Below are 19,465 nucleotides of genomic sequence, written 5' to 3' on the forward strand. Positions count from 1 at the left end.
TTTGGTGCTGGTGTCCACCTGAGTGTGTGGCCAGACACCTGGGAGTGCCACATGGGAACTGAAAACATCAAAACCCACGTCTGCTTCTGATGCCTCTTCAAACTTTCTTCCCAAAGCACAGGTGGGAAATGAGCTGATGCTGAGCAATGGGGCTATGGAGGGTCCTCCTAAAATCAGCAGCACTCATCTATGGTTTTCAAGGAGGACACAGGGCTGTCCTTGCACTGCTGTGCTATCTCTGCTTGCCAAGAGCCTGCCTTGCTGTGTCCTCATCAGACACTACCCACAGGTCTGTGGACAAAAGGGACTGCTACAAAGAACCAACAACAACTGGCATTTTGGGGGGACACAAAATAGGGGAGGGTAAACAATATCTTCTGCAACAAATGCCAACATAAACACTTTAGAGTCCTGCAATAAAAACCTGCTTCCATGAAGAGGGGGGAAAAAAAAAAAAAAGCTAATTTGAAGAAAAATTATAAAGAAAAGCATGTGATCATTTATGGAAAAACATATAACCAAACCAGTCATAGTTTCCCTTCTGCCTGAAAATCAAATTTTAGCTCCCTAAGTCTCTAACTTATGCAGGCTCCTGAACCTCCTCCTCCCTAGCCTCAGTGAATAGGACCTTTCTGAGATGGGAGCAGTAACACCATACTTGGAAATTCTCCTTCAGGATGGTAACATTTCATTTGTTTACCATCTACTTACCTGCTTTGCTCAAAACACAATGTAAAGGGAAAAAAAGAAAAAAAGTGTGCTTTATAGCCAAACACACCCATTATTGTATATTTTACACATGGATACACATGTATATATGTATGACCTCAAGGAGTTAAAATACATATATACATATACACATATGTATACATAGAGAGAGAAAACATAAGTTTAAAAGTAGGTGAATGCCACTGTCTCTGGCACTTGTCCTCAGTCATCCAGAGGAAGGGAAGGGAGGTGGGAGACACGAGGGGAGCCATGGCACAGTGACAGAGACCTCCTGCTCCCACAGGTCACAGACGTAGGGCACACGGTCTCTGCTGCATTCCTCCTGCCCTGCTTTGCTTCTCTCTTAAGGGCAAGACAAACCCAACCAACTAAACACAGCACTGCTGCTGCAAGGCTTTTTTGACTAATTTCCATGCTTTGAGTATTATTTTCTGGGATCTCAGCAGGGAGTCTGCCTGGGTGTCCATATGGGGAGAAAAGGGGCATGTTTTAATTGTAAAAACGGTTGGTTTTCAGTAAATTAATGCATTTCTTCAGTAAGTGATACAGTTTAATTTTCTGCTAAGCATACAAAGTAGAATGAAGATTTGCACTTCACAGGTTGAACCTTCTCCAGGTGAAAGGACATGTCAAAAAAACCTCACCTGGAATAATTCAGGGGGGGAAAAAGTGCAACACTTCAGCAATTCTCACTGCACACTGAGAGCACAATGTGGTTACAGCGCGTAAGAAAAATCAGCGATAAACCACCCAGCCTCTTCTCTCTCTTCCTTTGGGTGCAATTCAAAGTGTGCAGAGAGCTGGCCAAGTGCCTGTGCCCTGCTGAAATGCCACAGCCACCCTCAGGACAGGGATTCGATAACGTGCCGACAGTGTGCTGGGCTTCTGGAGAGAGATGAATGTCACTCTTCCAGGTCACCGTTCAGAACAAGGGGCCGGGATGCCTCCTATCCATGTTGGCATTAACCTTCTGTCTCTAATCAAAACCTCGTGACACAAAAGATGCTGGAGAACAGTTCTGAGTCTTCCTTCTGGTGAGGATCTCAGCAGCATGGCTGGCTGAACCCTGGAACCGCTTCCTGCACAAGGCTGCTATTTTCAAAATTACCTCCATTTTAAACACAGCTCCTTCCCAGCTGGTTGTACATCCAGCCTGCCCTGGCGATGAGTGGAATAAAACATTCCTTATCCTTGGATAATGTTATGGCAGCTCGTGTGCAAGAGCAGCACTCTCAAGCACGCACTTGCTTCTGTAAAAAGGAAGTTTATTTCACTCTTCACCCCATAGATTCTCTCTCTACATATAAATACTGTATATCCAGTACAAGGCACATACAGACAAAACCAGAGGAAGACCACTACCATTCTAGGCACTTGTGTAGTACTTAGTCCATCTCCACCACAGTGTACCAGAGGTCGGGTGAATGCAAAACGACAGAGGTAACAACAGGCTGAGGAGAGAGTCCAGGCAGGTAGGGTTGTGTTGGGATGTAACTGCAGCGCTCGTAAAATATACCCATTGCTACATGCATGGACCAGGCTGCTATGCCACATTTACCCTCCTGTGTCAGGCTGCCAACGCCCCAAGCAGCCGACTGGAAGTTGCTGTTACATTCCTGGGTCAAAGTTACGGAAGCGAGGGCAACCCGGGTAAAATCCCAGTAGGAAACATGGCACTGAGAGGGCATGCACGAAATATGACAGCAGTGACTCGTGTCATTCGGGGTAGTCACATACCTCTTTCCCCTGCCAGGATCATCCAAGATTGAATGAACAGTAGAAAAACAGGGAGGAAATTTAAATATGCAAGCAGGCATTAGTTGGGTGTTGTGGATTGTTGTGTATTATCAATAAGTTAAACTATACTGCAAATTGAATACATACTGGCATGATTTTTAGGTGACTGTGAAATTATTTATCAAATGCTCTTAATGCAAAATATAGTGAGTATATATATATATATCAATGGGAAGGAAAAGAGAAAATAGTGAGTGAAGGTTACATTACCTACAGTCATAAACAATAATTGTTCACTCTGAATCTCAAAATTATTAACTCTTCAATATGCATCCAAGAGCACTAGATTTATAGAGAACTCAGGGCTCAATCCTGCAAATACTTGCATATGTAGGCAACGTCACTTGCTCAAGCAAAAAATGTCCCAATGTGCTGAGAGCAGGACTTACAGCCAGCAATGTCAGCTGCCCGTGGGGCCAAGTGTTTCCAGGATCAAGTCTCATGGTTTTCTGGTCTATATTTGACTATGACATGGTTTAAGTGGTTTTAAAACATGAGTCTACCTGGTAAAGGGCTTTGAAGAGTTAAGAGTAGTTGTATTAGGCCTTAGATAATCCAAGTAACAGAGAATAATTAATCTTAACATCCATGACTAGTAGTTAAGGTATTTCCCAACAAGCCAAGGCAGAAGGGGCCAACAGGAAAGTGGGTGAGTTGATCAGATATCTCAGGGGCCCAGGGAAACCCCTGGAAACAACCTCAATACGCAGAAAGGGACAAAAAAGAATTGTTTAGTTTTGTGGTGGTTTTCCTTGCTCCTGCTCTGGCCAGCAGGAGTGCTAAGCTACTGCAGGGACCCCACTCATGCTGTCTGGAGACACAAACACATGACATTTTTTTAAAATATGACCTTTCTGAAAAGTGGACAGGCTTGCTCTTGTATGTAGTTGGTGGTGAAGGTATTTGGCCAGATTTGGCTCCTGCTGGCACTGTATGAAAGGCTGCAGGCTGACGTACAGGAGAGCAGAACTTCATTCCTCCTTGAGCCCTCTCTCCCCTTCTGCAAAGCCAATCCTCCTGAACTCTACTTTGCCTTCCTCCTACTTGAGAAACCATTATTCTGGAACACTTTTCGGCTTTTTAAAGAAGACAACCCCGGCACCAGTTGGGAAGACATCCCACAAAGAGACAAAAGCTCCCAGCAAAGCCCCTGGAACCTGCTGCAGAGCTGGGGGGGACGCGACCTCGCGTGGCACCGCTGCTCACCTCCGCGTGGTGCTCCTCGTTTTGCTGGAGGACTTCAATTACCAACTCTGCCAGACGAATTGTATCTTCTAACTTTTTAGCTGGTGTGACTAACCGGCCTACATTTTCTGTAGTACAAGAACTTGAGTTAAAAGGGAGGCAGAATGAAAAAAACTAGACGTACAGGAAGTTATTTTAGAGGCTTTAAAAAAAATAAAATGTGTATATATATATATATATATAAAAATCCCATATTCTACAGCTTTAAAGATCTTTTCATGCATATGTTAAATGCTTATATAATTAGTACTGAGCAAACCAGAAAGCCACATTCGTTATTATACTATGAAAATACAGTGCTCCAGCTCCAAATTTCACAATAGTGTTAAGAGTTGTTTTGCTTTATGGTGAGATGGTGGCACTTTATTAGCACAAATAAGAACATCTCATTCCCTAAAGACAGCATCTGGCCACTAATATAGGAACAGTATGTATCTGTCAATGCAGATGATGCCATTATAGAACTCACGCCTATATTATTTTAAAATTATTTTAAGAAGATCAATTCAAACAAATCTGTCTGAACTTTTAATAAATTGTCGGATTTGAGCAATTCAAATGTCACCTGCTAATGAAGGCAACGATTGCAGGTCTGCTTTGCTCCAGGATTTAACTCCACAAGGGTCAGGGAGTTACGCATGCTGGAGGGAGTGGAAAGTGGTAAATCCCACAAAGGTGTTCATAGGTAAGATTCAGATGGGAAAAGAGATGCAACTTCACAGCAAAAACCCCGCAAACAAACCAAAGAGTTTAAATCCTGGAGCTTTTGTGTTTAGCTATATTATTTTGCAGCATTTTCTGAAGACTTTCAGAATAATCAGGTTATCTTAATAATGGAAATTACCTAGAGAAATAAGATATTAAAGATCTGAGGTGCTAACAATCTGGAATGGTTAGAGTATTTCACTAGAAATAATATAGTGAAAAATAAAACAATCACATTTTCATTGAATGAGAGCTTCTGCAGAGCTGGCTGAGTGAAATGGAGGGGGTTCCTGGGAGCTGGCACTGCAGCTCAGCTCCCTGAGGTGTGCAAAGTCTCCCTGCAATGGTTGCCCTGAGGAGCAGCAGAGCAGGAAACCTGCTCCCCATGGATCCACCTATGCCACAGACCATCACCACTTTAACTGCAGACATGTCACTCTGGATGCCAACCCCTCTCCCTGGTGCAGTTATGGCAAAGTACCATGGGGCTTGGGTGGCTACACCAGCCAAGTCATACCTCTGCAGTCATGTGCATTTGGTCCTCTCCATGATATCAAAGCTGGAGCTTTATAAATAGGTGAAGTGCCAAAAAAACCCCAGGCCCAAATAGCCAAATTGCTCTGCTGCAATGAGTAGTGTACAACAGACTATCAGTCCCCAGCTGGCACTGCATGCACTGTTCCTAGCAACTCCCTGGGATTCCCAGAGGATCCCAGCTAATCCCACAGTGAGGGTTGTGCCAACCTGCAAGGTGCTGGCTGGGCATTTTGCTCCAGCCTTCTGCACACATCAGCATTTTGCTAGCACTGAGATCTTCTCTACTGATGGGACTGAAATGGTGGTTGCATGCAGACGGCACCACTCTGCTCTACTGGGTCATCTGGGAAGAAATCCTGACCTTGCTGAGGGCTTGGTGAGCTTCCAGGACTTAATTATCCAACTTTGAACCTTGCCTGTTCCCTTTACAGGTGATAAATTCCTATGAAAAGGAAAGCCATACTTTTCAGACCAGTCACATTTGGGTGGTCTAGGGAGTGGGACGTGGCTGGTCTTCAGAGGAGCTCAGCAACCTGGCCAGACAAAGTCTGACATTGCAGGTGCTCAGCTCAGCTGAGAGATGCAACATGGTAAAGCACCAAGAAAACAAACCATGTTTTTGTGGATTTATTCCACAGATATGGGCCTTGGGAGTTTCTTCTCCAGTTTTCCTTTTATTTCTTGTATCTCTGGAAACAAAAAAACCCCGGGTTCCCCTTAATATAATTTATTGGGCAAACAGTGGAATCAGAGGACTGCTGGGTTTATTAATTTCCTTCTTCTAGTCAACCCCGCACCTCACTGACTACAAGGAGGAGAAACCTCTTTCTTTTGTGCAAAAGGAGTCCCAAGACATGTCCCTGAGTAAGCTCTGATTGTTTCTGCACCTCCTAAGCCAAGGGAAAGCTTTCCATTGATCAGAGCAGCATCAGGCCCATTCGCATTTGCAACACTGATCTGCTCTCAAATACAACTACAAGACAAAAGTGTTAATAAGAACAACTGCTCAGAGATGCTGTCTTTAAAGAAAATATTGATGCTTATACAACTTTGGCAGCCAGCAGATGTCAATCTTAATTTTTTTTTCTTCTTATTTTAAATATTTCCCTGGTTAAGTTACTATACATCAGAATATTCTGCTAAGATAGCTGGAGCACTGACAGTTACATGAAACGTATACGATATACTTATCAAACATTTCATCCAACATCATGTAAAGCTCATACATATTTATAGTTTTTCATGCAAAATGTTATGCAACAACAATGTTATTTTGTGCTGACGTTGATATTTGAAAATGTTGCATATGTCAGACATTGCTAGACAAAAAAATGTGGACATTTTGATATCAATGCTACCACTAAATCTCTAAAACCTACCACATCGCGCTAGGTAATTTGTAGGAAGCTGCACAGGAGAACTAGCTTTCTACTACTACACAAGCAACTGCTAGACTAGAAAGCCACTGAATAAAAGGAAGGAAGACCATTACAGTACTTGGCGGCTGTTTGGCCATGCCTTTGAGCATGTCATTTATCATGTTAGTCTGCGTTTGAGGAGATGATGGTGGCCCAGCCGGTGGCTTCGGCTTGGGCGGACGGGCTGCTGGTGCGTGACGGAGAGAGACGCCAAAAGTAAAGAGACAAGTGACTTCATAAACAGTGACAAAAAGATGGAAACTTCAAAAGGAACATAAGCAGAAATGATCAAATACAAATGGAATAAGCTGCTGGTTTGGTTTGTTGGGTTTTGCTTTTTTTAGCTTATTGGTACTTGAAGTATTACACGGTCATGACACCATTTGACAACACGATTTCTAGAAGTCAGCAGATTCAAACATCCTACAGGACCAGGCAATCAGAAAGCTAAAAATTCAATGCAAGTATGAAACTGCACTTCATGCAGCCATGTGAGGAAACCAAATTAGGGTCATTTAGTGAAAAATCTAGAATTTAGAAAAGGTGAGCTAAAAAAGATCACTTTTTTTTTTAGTCATCACCCCAGTGGTCAGGTACATTTAGCAATAGAATAATGAGCCACAGGAATTAATTGCTTTGCAAATATCAATTACACATTTTTGAATTAAACGTCACTGTTGGTTAAAGGGAGCTATAAAATATTCTTGTGCAATTTAAACATGTAAAAAAATCTGTCACTTAAAAATGTGTGGTTCCTGATCGTTTCCAGCTCATTTAATTATTTTCAACTTGGAATTCTAGTGGCTTTTATATTCTGGGTTGAATCATATATAAAAACTTGCCAGCTCTATCAAATATGTTACTTGCTATTCCAAATGTTAGAATACTGCAATCAGGACTTGACCCATCTGTCATATAGTTTACAATATCAGCATAGGAAAAATTCAAAGAAAATAGCCTTTCCTTTTACATACACTCAGAGAATAAATTATATACTGTGAATACATTAACACAATAGTTTCTATCCCATTTAATAACAGTTTTTAGCAGCACTGTGACTATTTTTAATAATGCCATTTGCAAAGAATCTGGCATATTTATCTGGACATTCTATTGCCAAAAGTCCTTGCCATTTTGCTTGCATTTTCCACTGGGGAAAAAAAAATAAATCAGTTGGCTTGTGCAAAGCAGATTTCTGATTGCTTTTAATTCTCACAGAATTATAACACTTATCAAAGTATAATAAAGACTATCTGACCAAACTGTTAAAAGAGTTTCAGTTAGGTTGGTTCCCCCCTCCATACATAGATATACACACCTACATAAACACACACACAACGCACACATGCACACACACACATTTTTAGTCTTTTAAGCTGTGTTATTATTTAACTCAGACTCTTAGATTCAAGCTACTGGTTTCTGGCTTTTTTTTGGTTTTGTTGTTGTTTTCTGATAACAGGAAAAGCAAATTATTCATTCATCTCTGGAGTCATCCTGATCCTTGCTCAATGTTTACCAAGGGTGGCTTTGTCCCCAGAAACAAACCTCTCAGCCTCAAGTGACAAAAATAACTGCTTTTTGGGCATTGGCCTAATGACTTTCACTCTAATTTAAAACATATGCAAGAATTCAATTTGACTACTCACTGATGGCTCCTGATCTCAGTATGTAGATGTAGGAAGAATATTTTCCTGCCCTTCACTATGGGGAGCAGGCTGTGCCAAGGTCCTTGTGTGGAAAGGGAGTGTGGGGAGAGGGGACCACACATCTCCTTCCACCCACATCTGGCAACCGTGTGGGGGAAACCTCTTGCCACCCAGAGGAGTCCGTTGGGCTCCAAAGGTGGGTGAGTTAAAGAGAGTGAGCTCATCCTAAGAGCCTCAAAGCCAGGTGAAAATCACCTACCAGAACTGCATCCTACTGTGCCAATCAGTGCCGTGACCCTCAAGCATCCATAAATGTGAGTCCAGCTTGGGCATCGTCCACCAAGAAACAGATTGCAGGCTTCAGGCACCTCCAGACCCCACAGTGCCAAACGGGCCTGACTCGTGCACGGTTTTTCTGTCCTGGGCAAAACTCATCAGCAGAGAAGGAAGAGGAGGAAGAGGCAAGAGATGCAGCAGTACCAGGACTTCAGGAGTCCCTAGTGCAGCGCATACAAAACAGGCTGGAGGAGGCTCCTGCTGGGGCAGCTGCTGGCACAGGGCCCTGGGGCAGCTCCCACTCCTCCTGCAGGCCAGGAGAGATCCTTCCCAGAACCATTCCCTGCTCCTGCCATCCCCCGGCCACCACAGGCTCTTGAAAACAAACCTCCACAAGGCATTATAGCAGATTAAGCCCCAGACTCTTGATGTAATTCTTGACCTGGATCAATCTGCACAGATATTCAGCTCTTTGGTTAATTTAATTATTTTTTTTCAGACCTAAAGCCACAACGGCTGCAAAACCACCTGGAGCTGAAGGAGAGGAAGAGCTCTCTCCCCTTCTCAGGGCACTGAACACCTCGTGAGCACTGACCCTTGCTTTCTTTTTCGCTTCCTTATTGTAAGAAAATTGAAAAGATTAAGCTCTGCCTAAGGAAAGTGATTAATTTCAGCTGTAAATTTAAATACAAATGGGACTGTGACTGCAATGCCCCATGGGATGTGGGATTCAGGTGCTTTCCTTAGACCCAGGTCTCAGAGATAATATGTGAGGTCCCTTTCATGAGGAGCTGCAGCTCCTGCTCAGAGCCAGGGAGATGTGTCAGGCTGGATGGGTTTCGTGGCACTTGCCAGCGATCTGCTGCAGCGCGTGTGGCAGGTTTTGTTTCACTCTGGCTTTTCTTTCTTCCCTGTCCTTTTCCTCTCTAATCCCTTGCCACAGCCAGTTTAGCATCAGAAACGCTCTTGGTATTTGCTGCTCACGTGTGTCAAATTTAAACTGAAATCAGAGGCAGGAGCAGCTTCTTCCTTACTAGCAACCTGACAAAGTGCTTTCCTGGACAAACCTCTGCCAAAGGTTTTTCGGCTTCTGCATTGATACTTGCAAATAAAATACCTGCAGAAATTTAAATTACCTGCCAAATTCTGCAGTTGTGCTTGCAATAAGCTTCAGCTTTCAGTGATTATAATGAGTCTATAAAAAAATCTGTGCTACTTCAGGTATGTGTATTGTATACAATTTATTGTGTGTGACTCTTCACAGACTGGAAGATATTTCAAACTATGTATTTCTCACTCAGAATCATGATTTCTGCTAGGTAGGCTACTAACACATCAGCAACAGTGAGAATTACACTTGGAATAAAAGAGTACTGCTGACTCTTCATATTTTTTAAAAGCGTAGCCAGTGGCTCAATGATTTCTTTGTAATAATTAAAAATATATAACCCCTGCTAAAGGCATTGGTATATAAGTGTTCCATGTACATTCGTTTGTGAGCCAGTCATGAAAATGGTAAGAAGAGCTGCTGTTCTCAAAATAACAATAAAGAATAATAGATTAGTCTGAGGATGAGGCGAAGCAGCCTTTTACTGTATTTGTGAAATGAATTTGCATGTATCTGTAAGGGATTTCAGTAATATATTTTTCTTTCAAAATAAGATGTGCCATCTTAAAAGTAAGAAAAATTCATAAATATTTTTTTGACTCAGAAAGAGACTCTAATTCAGCTCTCAGAACTCAACATACTGAAAAGACTGACTTTCTGATCATTATCCAGCCAAGTGAGGAATTTCTGCATATCCAAATTATATCTCATGCCTGAGGCAGCAAGTTGCTCTGCAGTTGGTAAGAGACTTGTAGAAAGAAAACGGCACAATGCAGATCCTGGTGATTTCTGAAGCTCTTGTAATAACTCTGACACTGCTTTAAACGCTGCCTTTGAAAGGGCAAGAGGAAATTTAAAAGCTGCACAAGGATTCATCATTAAACAGAACCAAATGCCTTTTCAAGGAATGAAACAAATAAAGCAGCAGCAGAAATACAGGTTGTTGTCATGCCTGAGTTAAAGTGTGCGATTTATCAACGACTTCAGTCTCCACTACTGCACACAGACCGATGTTTTCATACATTTTGCATCCATATTAATTTGGGGGAATGCAATTTTCTTTTCTTTTGAAGCTTTGTGGTTTACCTCAAGTGCTGGGAGGGATTGCCTAGCAGTGGCTGGGCTCAGAAATCACACAGGACCTCTCCTTGGCTCAGAGCAGGCTGATCAACAGGCAGCTCAGCTCCTCATCCCTCAGCACACTCGCTAAGAGTTACAGATCCGTGCACAGAGCTTCCCAGGCTGAGCTCGAGGAGCAGGGAAGGCAAGTGGGGACTGTGACAAGGGCCAGTACAAACACCTTGAAACACACCACTGCTTCTTCACACCCTGCTGTATTGCTCTACTTAAAACCCAAACCCTCCTGCACTCTCTTCCTCAGCTGAGGATGCTTTTCTTTCCTGCTGGGGCAAACACTACATGCAAGATGCTCCATGGCTGGTGCCAGCTGAGGCTGATGCAGCCGAAGCCACCACGCTTGGCTCCTCTCCCGTAGGTGCCCCCAGGTGTCCTGACACTGGCAACTGAGAGATGTCTGCCTCTGCACAGGCGCTGTGGCTGTCCCTCACCTCTCTGTGGGCAGCACTAGCCCCTACACCAACCAGGGTTTGCCTTTGCACCCACCCTGGCACCACCACCAGGTACATCTTTGAGGGAAATCTGGCAGATCTGGGAAGGCTGGTCCACACCAGGGATTCAGAGTGGGGAGATGCTGCACCCCTGGAGCACCAATTCCCTGGATAGGGGCTAGAAAGGCTGCAGAACAAGCAAAAACCTGGCATTTTTGGTTAGCCCAAAAGTAGCTGATTTCCCTTCGTGACAGAGCAATAGGACTTCAGTGAGTCCATCTGCTCTCCAGTGACTTTCAGCTTGGAGCCTGAGCCCATCACTCTGCCCCTCCACCACCAAGCAGTGAGTCAAGAGCTGCCTCCATGCCCTGCTCACCTCTGTGCACCAACTCAGCAGTACCACAACAAGCCTCTTTACAGAGATCAAAACCAAACCACAATATGAGAAACACTTGGTTTGAAAAATAATAATAATAAAAAAGTCTTGTACTAAACACAATCAATTGCCAAACTGACAACTAATGGCCCTGGCTGGCACCATCTCTACAGCTGCCTGTGCCCAGCTCCAACAGTGCCAAGTGGCACTTGTGCTCACAGGAGCTCTCAGTGCCACAGCACAGCATATCTCACACACCCTGCACTGAAGGGACAGAGAAGTTATTATTTTCTAAAGGACTGATGGATCCCTAACTTATATAAATAAGCAGATGAACACTTATTAAAAGGTTGCACTTATTAATCTGAGTGTTAGTAGCTTTGTCTGATTAATAATTAAAGCAAGTCATTCATCTTTAATTGTTTTAGGATAGTGTTCTGTTTAATGTTCCATTTCAAATCAGTATTTTTAAAGCAAAGCAAGAGACTACACACTTTTCAGGAGAAAGGACATCAAAGGGTGACATTTGTGTGTTTAAGAAGAAGTTGTTTCCAGTATCTTATTTGCATTCTTGCTTCTGGCAAAATAAATAAGAAGTCAGGCCAAAACCCAATCACTTTTCACTCCACGCTAAAGCTGAGGAACTGGTTTCAAGTTGAGTCCTGCTGACCTTGCCCGAAAAATTTTCATTCAAGAGAACGAGAGGTTTGTGGGCACGAAGCAGCAGAGTTGCAACTCCTTGTGTCCTTTCCCTCGCTCCAAGCACTGAGAAGAGGCAGCTTTATTTTTAAACAAGCTGGGCCACAGAAACACCCTCCTAAATTTCTGAACTGTAAGCACGTGACGAGCTGCTGCCAGCAAGCACAATGCTCAGAGCATTTATTGAGCTTAATGCACAACAGCCTGTGCTCATTTTAATCCTCTCGAGTTAATGGTAATAGCTGGGATTGTTCTATTTGCTATTTGTTTATTTGCACCTCTCACAGTTGTCAGGAAAAATTATTCTCCATTTTCTAAATACTTATTGCTATTCAAAATTAATTTTACTGTCATACAATAGCTCTCAATCCTAGGTTAAGTTTGAGCTGTGGAGGACTGGGGAAGCCAGGGCAGAACCTGGCCCAGCCTCTTGTCTTCCTTTTTAAAAGCAAATTTCTGTTGCAAACAGAGCTCTAAGCAACCTGCTTCTTTTTTGTTTGGGTTTTTTTTGGGGGGGCAGGTTTGTTTGGTTTTATGCTGGTTTATTTTGTTTGGATTTTGTTTAATTTTATTTTTTTTTTCCACAAAACAGAACAATCTACTCACAAAAAGAAATGAACAGTTTAGATTTCAAAGACTTTGGAATTAGACTCTGGGATACAACAGAAACAAGAACAGGGGCTGCAGAGCTCCCCCATCCCTTCTGAAGAGACGGGTGCTTGAGCTGAGCCTTTGCCTTGTTACATGTCACCACAGGTTATAAACAAGAGACAAACATGACTTCTGTCCCACCAGATTGTTTGTTAGACATTAACAAAAAAATAGAAAATAATAATTAAAAACAACCTTAAAAACCCAGTCCTCCCATCAGGGCATAAAACAGAAGATATGAAAACCAAAAAATGAAGGTTAGTTTAGTTATAAATGTGCTTGTTAGGTGTGTTAAATTAATGGCCAAATCACCAACATTTTTTTTCACCCAAAATGAGCTGCAGTTATTTTGGAAAACAAGAAACTTTCTCTTTACAAAGGCTAGATTCTTGTCTAAAACCATCTCCTAAGAAGGTACTACATTTCTACAAGGTATTTCTAATCTACTCTCTATTCTAAGGAAGAAGGAAAAGGAGATTACGTAGACAGCACAAATTAACTCCTTAAGTATTAATGCATCTCCATTTTCAGCCTGAAGGAGTACATATCTTAAGGAGCTATGAAAAAAGAAAAGCAAATAAATATAACTCAACAGTCCTAGCAATTTATAATGCATATACAATTGTTCACCTGCGTCCTTTTGATTCTCTATATGAAAGAGAGAAAGCAACAAGGAGAGAAAAGAGAGAAACAAGAACAGATATGCAGGATTAATGAGCAAGTGGACCACACAGCCCCCCAGTTATGTGTGATATATGACATTTGAAAGGAAGAAAAGTTGCCCCATCTTACCCCCCGCCCTCCCCCAAGCATGGAGTTACCAAAAGAAGCTCCTGTCACGGAGGTGAAAGAAAAGGCTGCACAAATAGGAAACCAGAGAGCTCTGGGGACACAGGGGGATTCTCCACCTGCCAGCGGGGCTGGGATGTCCCCTCCAGAGCTCGGTGCAAAGGAGTCTGTTAAAAAGTTGAGGAGGACAGCAAGTACAGCACATCCTTCTGCTCGAGAGCTAACAGACAGGAGACACGTAAGATCTGATGTACAGAGAAAGGACAGCCTTATACCATCTTATACACAGGCTTGGGTAAAGATCTTATCCGCAGGCAAAGGGACGGCTTTTTCCAAGTGTCCTTTATCTGACCTCTAGCTCACTTCTCCCCAGTGTAGCTGCTACCTTTTGATTGTGTACCAGTGACAAGCACTTTACAAATTGGGGTTACACAGAAGCAAAGTAAAAATGCATTCAGGTCACGACATAAAGAAGAACTGAAAAAACTTACAGACGATCTGAGTTTATCACAAACAGATGGATTAATTGTCTAACCTGGTTTAGGCTGATAAAAAGTGACTGTGGACTTCTCACACTGGGTTTCACAGACAGAAGCAACAGACAAGCCAATGCTAAAAGACTTGAAGCAAGGAGAGTGAGTTGGTTTGGATCTGGACTTTCTTGAGGTAATGAGAACAGAAAGAGTGAGGACAGCATGGAGAGGAGGGTGGTAGGTACTCACGAATGGTTAAATCCATCACTTGAGAGGCCAAGCAGAAGACAGGATGCTCATACATTTCTCTCTTTTTCCCTATAAAAGAGGATTTGGGCATGCAAGAGGCTTAGGTCAGAGGTAAAGAGGTTATAGGCTTATAGGTCAGAGGAAAACTTTATATTAGGTTAAAAGGAAAGCAGCCGTAGAGTATTTTGGGATACACACAGGATAAAAGGGGGAGGAAGAAGAAAAAAAAAGAAGAAAAAGGAAAAAAACAAACAAGGAGGGTTAAAATTGGAGACCTACTGGATTAACCATTCAGCATGCCCATGAGTCACAAGAGAGGCTGTGACCATGACTCCAGAGGTTTGCTCTGAACTGCTTGCAAGAATATAATGATCAAAACATCATGAATAGAGGGAAATAGAATTCCATTGGTTTAAGGCTCCAAGATACTAAGGATTTCAGCCTTCAGTATCTAAGGCTTTCACAGGTATTTCTTCATAAGCATAGCCTCAAGCACCACTGCCACTCATTTGGTTCTGCATCTCTGACAAAACTCTCCTAACCACGTGGCTATTCAAATGTCAGCTTTCAAAAGCAAGATTTCAAAGCCACGTATGGCACACAGAAGCACATCTCATTGAAGTCAATTTGTGATTTGCTCTTCTAAGGAAGCATTTGAACACGTAATGGACTATGCTCATGAGAGAAAACCTGATGCATGCAGCTGGCGGATGTTGGGTTGTTGGAATTAACAATCCCAGCATGCTTGGAAATTGGTGTTACAACCACTTTTATAGAGATAGCATCAAAAAGTGGCTGTGGCCAATCACGGATAAAGGAGGAGAAAAGCAGAAGAGAGCAGGTAGTGTGGAATGAACTATTTCCCTGAAAAGGTAGCTGGAAAAAAACAAAAAGGTTTGTTGCTTCAAAGTATTCCCAGACCTAAAAGTCACAGTGCGAAAAAGAGGGCAGATAATTAACACAACCAAGAAGAATTGAGGCACAAAAGGAAAAGTACACACTAACTGTTCTACTTTGGAAATGAATGCATTTTTACTTACAGATCATAAAGTTTGTTTTTGCATAGATTTATCTGAAAGAAGAGAGCAAATCTTACCAATGTGTTAGTGATATTTAAACAGAGAACCTAAGGGAGCCAGCCCTGGGTAGAAGCATCTATCAACAGAAAAGCTGCTTTTGATTCTCAGTCCTTCTCCATCCTTGGCAAGTATATTTAAACATTACATTTTACAGAATACACCAATTAAAATATCCTGTGAAGTTGAGTAGTTCAATAAATTGTCTGATAATACAGTGCTTATGAAACCTTCATTCCTTCTCTATTTTTGCCACTCATTACCAAGTCAAGAGTTGATAAACATCCTTTTAGTGCCCAATTCTTAAGTGTTTCTCACTGGATGCATAACAATGAATTCATTACCACTGGTACACAATTTGCATCGTTAGACAGAAAAAAAATGGAAAAAGAGAGGACATGTCATGTACAGAACCTGGACAATTTGTCATATAATAACCCAATTTTTCATGTAAACAGGAACTAAGAACAAATCAGAGAGAGTTTGGGGATTTTTTTTTTCTCCTCTCAATATTGTCCTAGAGGCATACAACAATCATCTCAGCTGTGGGAAAGCTTCACATCACACATGACAGAAACCCAAAGTTTAGAGCAGAACATACCATTCATCTGGAACATACAGGTTTAAGCAACTGGGAACTCAGATAAAGTTGAGTGGGAGTTTCAAGTTAGGAATAGCAGCCAACAAGTTACAAACGTAAACCGATTAACATGTAAAGAATGACTGGATCATAGAGCTCCAGCTAACACGTATCCTCCAGCAAGCTTTAAAATGTCTTTTTGATGGCTACATGTGTCTCTGGTCACTGGTTATTATTCTCCCATAACTTAAAAGGTCAATAATATCAGCCATGCCCGATTTAGAGTGACAAGAAAGAAATCTGATGCAAGTATGAGATCACTGATCAATGACTGCTATGCAAGCTGCAAAGACAATGAAACACTCCCAGAAAAAAGACATTTTAAATTGGCAACAAATGAGTAAGCATAGATTAAACAGCTTTTTAGCTTCTTATTTTTCATTTGTTTCCTGAACTCCACTGTCACAAGCAATTAGCTGCTCTATACCTTCAGCTGCAAAGATGACATCCCAAGTATTTCTCAATTTGTTTTTTAAAACCACGACATGAGTCTGAATCCTACACCACTGGCCAAATGCACTAACAGTAAAAAAAGAATAAAATAAAAAAAGCTACAGTTCCTTTTAACTGTTTCCTCTCTCTTTTCCAGAAAAAAAGAAATGTTTTGCATAGCTTCCATTCTTAACTGCTTCCGAAGCCAACACCACAAAAATGATGCAGAATCACATCAGTTTAATTGACAAGTGAAGAAATAGCAAATGAGCTTCTTTTAAATAGCTCCCAGCCACAGTTGCCACCTAGAAATACAACAAAAATTGTAATTTCACAAAGAAAGAGCCTTACCTTCAATTTTGGCATACTCTGATAGTCGAGTATAATTGACTAGAGCTGCTTGCTCCAAGCATTTACGGATGACTGTTTTTACCTCCTCTTGAGGGACTGGAGTAACTATGTCTTTCATCAGCACCTTGACACAAGAAAATCTGATTTGTTGTGGCATCGGGCACACAGAGCTGCTTTTCTCCAAGCCCAGCACATACATCCATTTCTGCCCTAGTGCTGCGTGGCTCTCGGGGTATGTGCACAATATGCAGGATGCATTACAAGGTCACCTTGGCCAGACTGAGATGTGGGACCTACCCCTGCTGTATCCGTGCCTTATGGCATGCCCTGAAATTTGTGCTTCTGGTTTTTTAGGGCAGAACATGAAGATCTACCACAACTCTCCCAGTGCCAGGTAATGTTACGCCCTTCCCAGGCTTTGCCGGTTGACTTGGGTTTAGGTCTGGGCTTGGCCATACTGTGGGTTAGCTGAGGTGAGAAGGATGTCAGAGGCTGAAAGTGGGATGAGGAAGATGAAGGTGAGCAGGTTTCATATGCCTAGGAGGAATGAGGCTGCCCTGAGATGGGAATTTCACTGGACAGCAGCTGGGCAGTGCTGACAAGGGTCAGCGGTGTAGCTGCTTGCCAGTGAGATCCTCCACTACCAACAGGGAGGCAGGCTGTGCTGCTTCAGTGGTCCCTTCCCCTGAGCTGAGGAAAGAGAGACAACCACTCCACCCAATACCCCACATTTCAGTATTAACTATGATTAATTACGTGTCTTATACAAAAAAAAAAAAAAAAAAAAAGCCCAGGTCCTCAAGCTCTTCTGGATGGAAAGAGACATGAATGCAGGTAATTTTAACCACACTCTGTTATTCTAATGCTTACCCTTTCCAGCAGTGATAGAGTAGCTTTTAGTGCACCCTCTGGACGGCCAAATGGAAAGCAGTACCTAGAAAAAACACATCACAGTAACATGAGACCAGGTGCATGTGAACAAGCCTTCCCAGAGCTATAAAGATGCTTTCCTAAATATGCCCAAGCACCTCTCCAGTCCCTCTGTCTGAAATGAGCAGTCTTTGTACCAGGTAACTTTTTGAAAGGGGTTGATGGTGTGGACACTAAGGCAGCAAAACAGAATAAGAGGCAGTAATAAACTGATAGTTTTAGTAGCTTATTAAACCTGGGCGTCACCTGGAGAGCATTTAGATCTCCTAGGAGAGAGTTAAGTATCTCCTTGTAAAAATGAAAAAATAAGGCCCCCCTAGAAAGGAGATTTACTTCCAGGCAATGCACCAGGCTGTAGGCAACTGGCTGAAGCAGCCACCATCCCTGGTGAGCAGCAGCTCCAAGGGGCTCACGAGGGGACACTGAATGTGAACGCCCATCACCCATCTGCCTGCACACGTGCACCACTTGCCCAGGACCGGCTGGTGTGCAGGGGCAGTTCATCCCTTTCTGTGGGGGCAGAATCCATCCTTTCTGTGCTGTGACATCCCTGCAGTCTGTATACGAGGGGAAAAGGGAAAAGAAATGAGTAATAACTGAGCAGAGGGGAAGGGAGAAATAAAGAGGACTGGGGATTCTTTTTGCTGTTGTTGTGAAATTTTAGAAAAAACGCATAGCATTATCATGCTGGTGGGAGCAAGATGGTTTGAAACACCCTTTAAAGGTTATATATTTAAAATCACTCTCTGGCTACAAACATGCTACAGTGCAAGCTTCACTGCCCTGTGTAGGTCTGTGCCACATTTGCAAAATTCCCGTATGGATTCAAAACCTGCCTTTTGGCTTTGCTGCTTATAGGAGGGAGCTGGGAGGAAATCAGTCCTCTCACATCCAGCCTGGGCTCTCTGCCTTTACCTAAAATGCGTGATCTGATTCTCCAGAAGCAAACGAAGCCGCTCCTTGATCTCTTCAAAACGCTCTTTCTCGTCTACGGTCACAGTTCCTATCCCGTCAGGCCTGGAGGAGAAATGCCACTGATGATTCAGACTGCACTTCACCTGGTAACCTGTCCCCACTGCCCTCATGTCAAGGGATGTCACCAACTATGAGACCCAGGACAGAGGACGTGTCATGATATACGGGTGGTCAGGGCAGCACAACTGCTGAGGTATCAAGAAATACCCTCCCTCAGAGGGATAATCTAAATGGTGAGCTCCCCCCTGCTTCACCTTATTTTTTCAGAGATAGGTTAAGTCTGCAACAGCAGAATCTCCTTTTAAATCTGGGTATCTGACAGGGAGTGCAATGCCAGCTCTCACCGCAGGATCAGGCCCATTGATAGCAAAACAGGGACTGAATTTCTGCAGGAAAATTCAGCTGCTAATTTCACACAATTCACAGTATAAGAGAATATTGACAACAGCATGTATACAAACAGAATATACAGTCCTGCACTCTTTCATAACCACTGAATCACCCCATCAAAGGGATTTCTCACCGTGAACCATCTTCAATATATTCTACCGAGATGCGCCCAGAGAGCGACATGCATTTTGTATCTGAAAATGCAATGCCTGTTTGGTCCTTGAATTGCAATTTGTGAAAATTAACACATTGCTACAATTTATCAGAGATTTTCTCAGACTACATACTAGACTCTGGTATTTCAGGATTGCACAGGGGTGCATTGTGAGACACCCAGGCCCTGTTGCCAGGGGGCTATTTCTCATCTTTCACAGAGCACAGTGTGCAGGCGGATCCTGCTGA

The 19,465-nt window shown here is 42.7% G+C and overlaps 1 protein-coding gene across 1 annotated transcript in view; it reads right to left on the minus strand.

Moving 5' to 3' along the window:
• The window catches only part of CADPS (Ca++-dependent secretion activator), a 177,826-nt gene that overhangs the window by 54,272 nt on the left and 104,089 nt on the right, over positions 1-19,465 (minus strand). Inside the window, exons 14-19 of the mRNA XM_009997038.1 lie at positions 18,614-18,715; positions 17,639-17,702; positions 16,769-16,892; positions 13,389-13,406; positions 3,733-3,839; positions 2,467-2,475 (exon numbers count right to left, since the gene is read on the minus strand). Coding sequence (XP_009995340.1) covers positions 2,467-2,475; positions 3,733-3,839; positions 13,389-13,406; positions 16,769-16,892; positions 17,639-17,702; positions 18,614-18,715 — 424 coding nt within the window. The remainder of the gene's footprint in view (positions 1-2,466; positions 2,476-3,732; positions 3,840-13,388; positions 13,407-16,768; positions 16,893-17,638; positions 17,703-18,613; positions 18,716-19,465) is intronic.

This window comes from Chaetura pelagica, unplaced genomic scaffold, assembly GCF_000747805.2.
Source record: "Chaetura pelagica isolate M959 unplaced genomic scaffold, ChaPel_1.0 scaffold364, whole genome shotgun sequence".
NCBI classification, from domain to species: Eukaryota; Metazoa; Chordata; class Aves; order Apodiformes; family Apodidae; genus Chaetura; species Chaetura pelagica.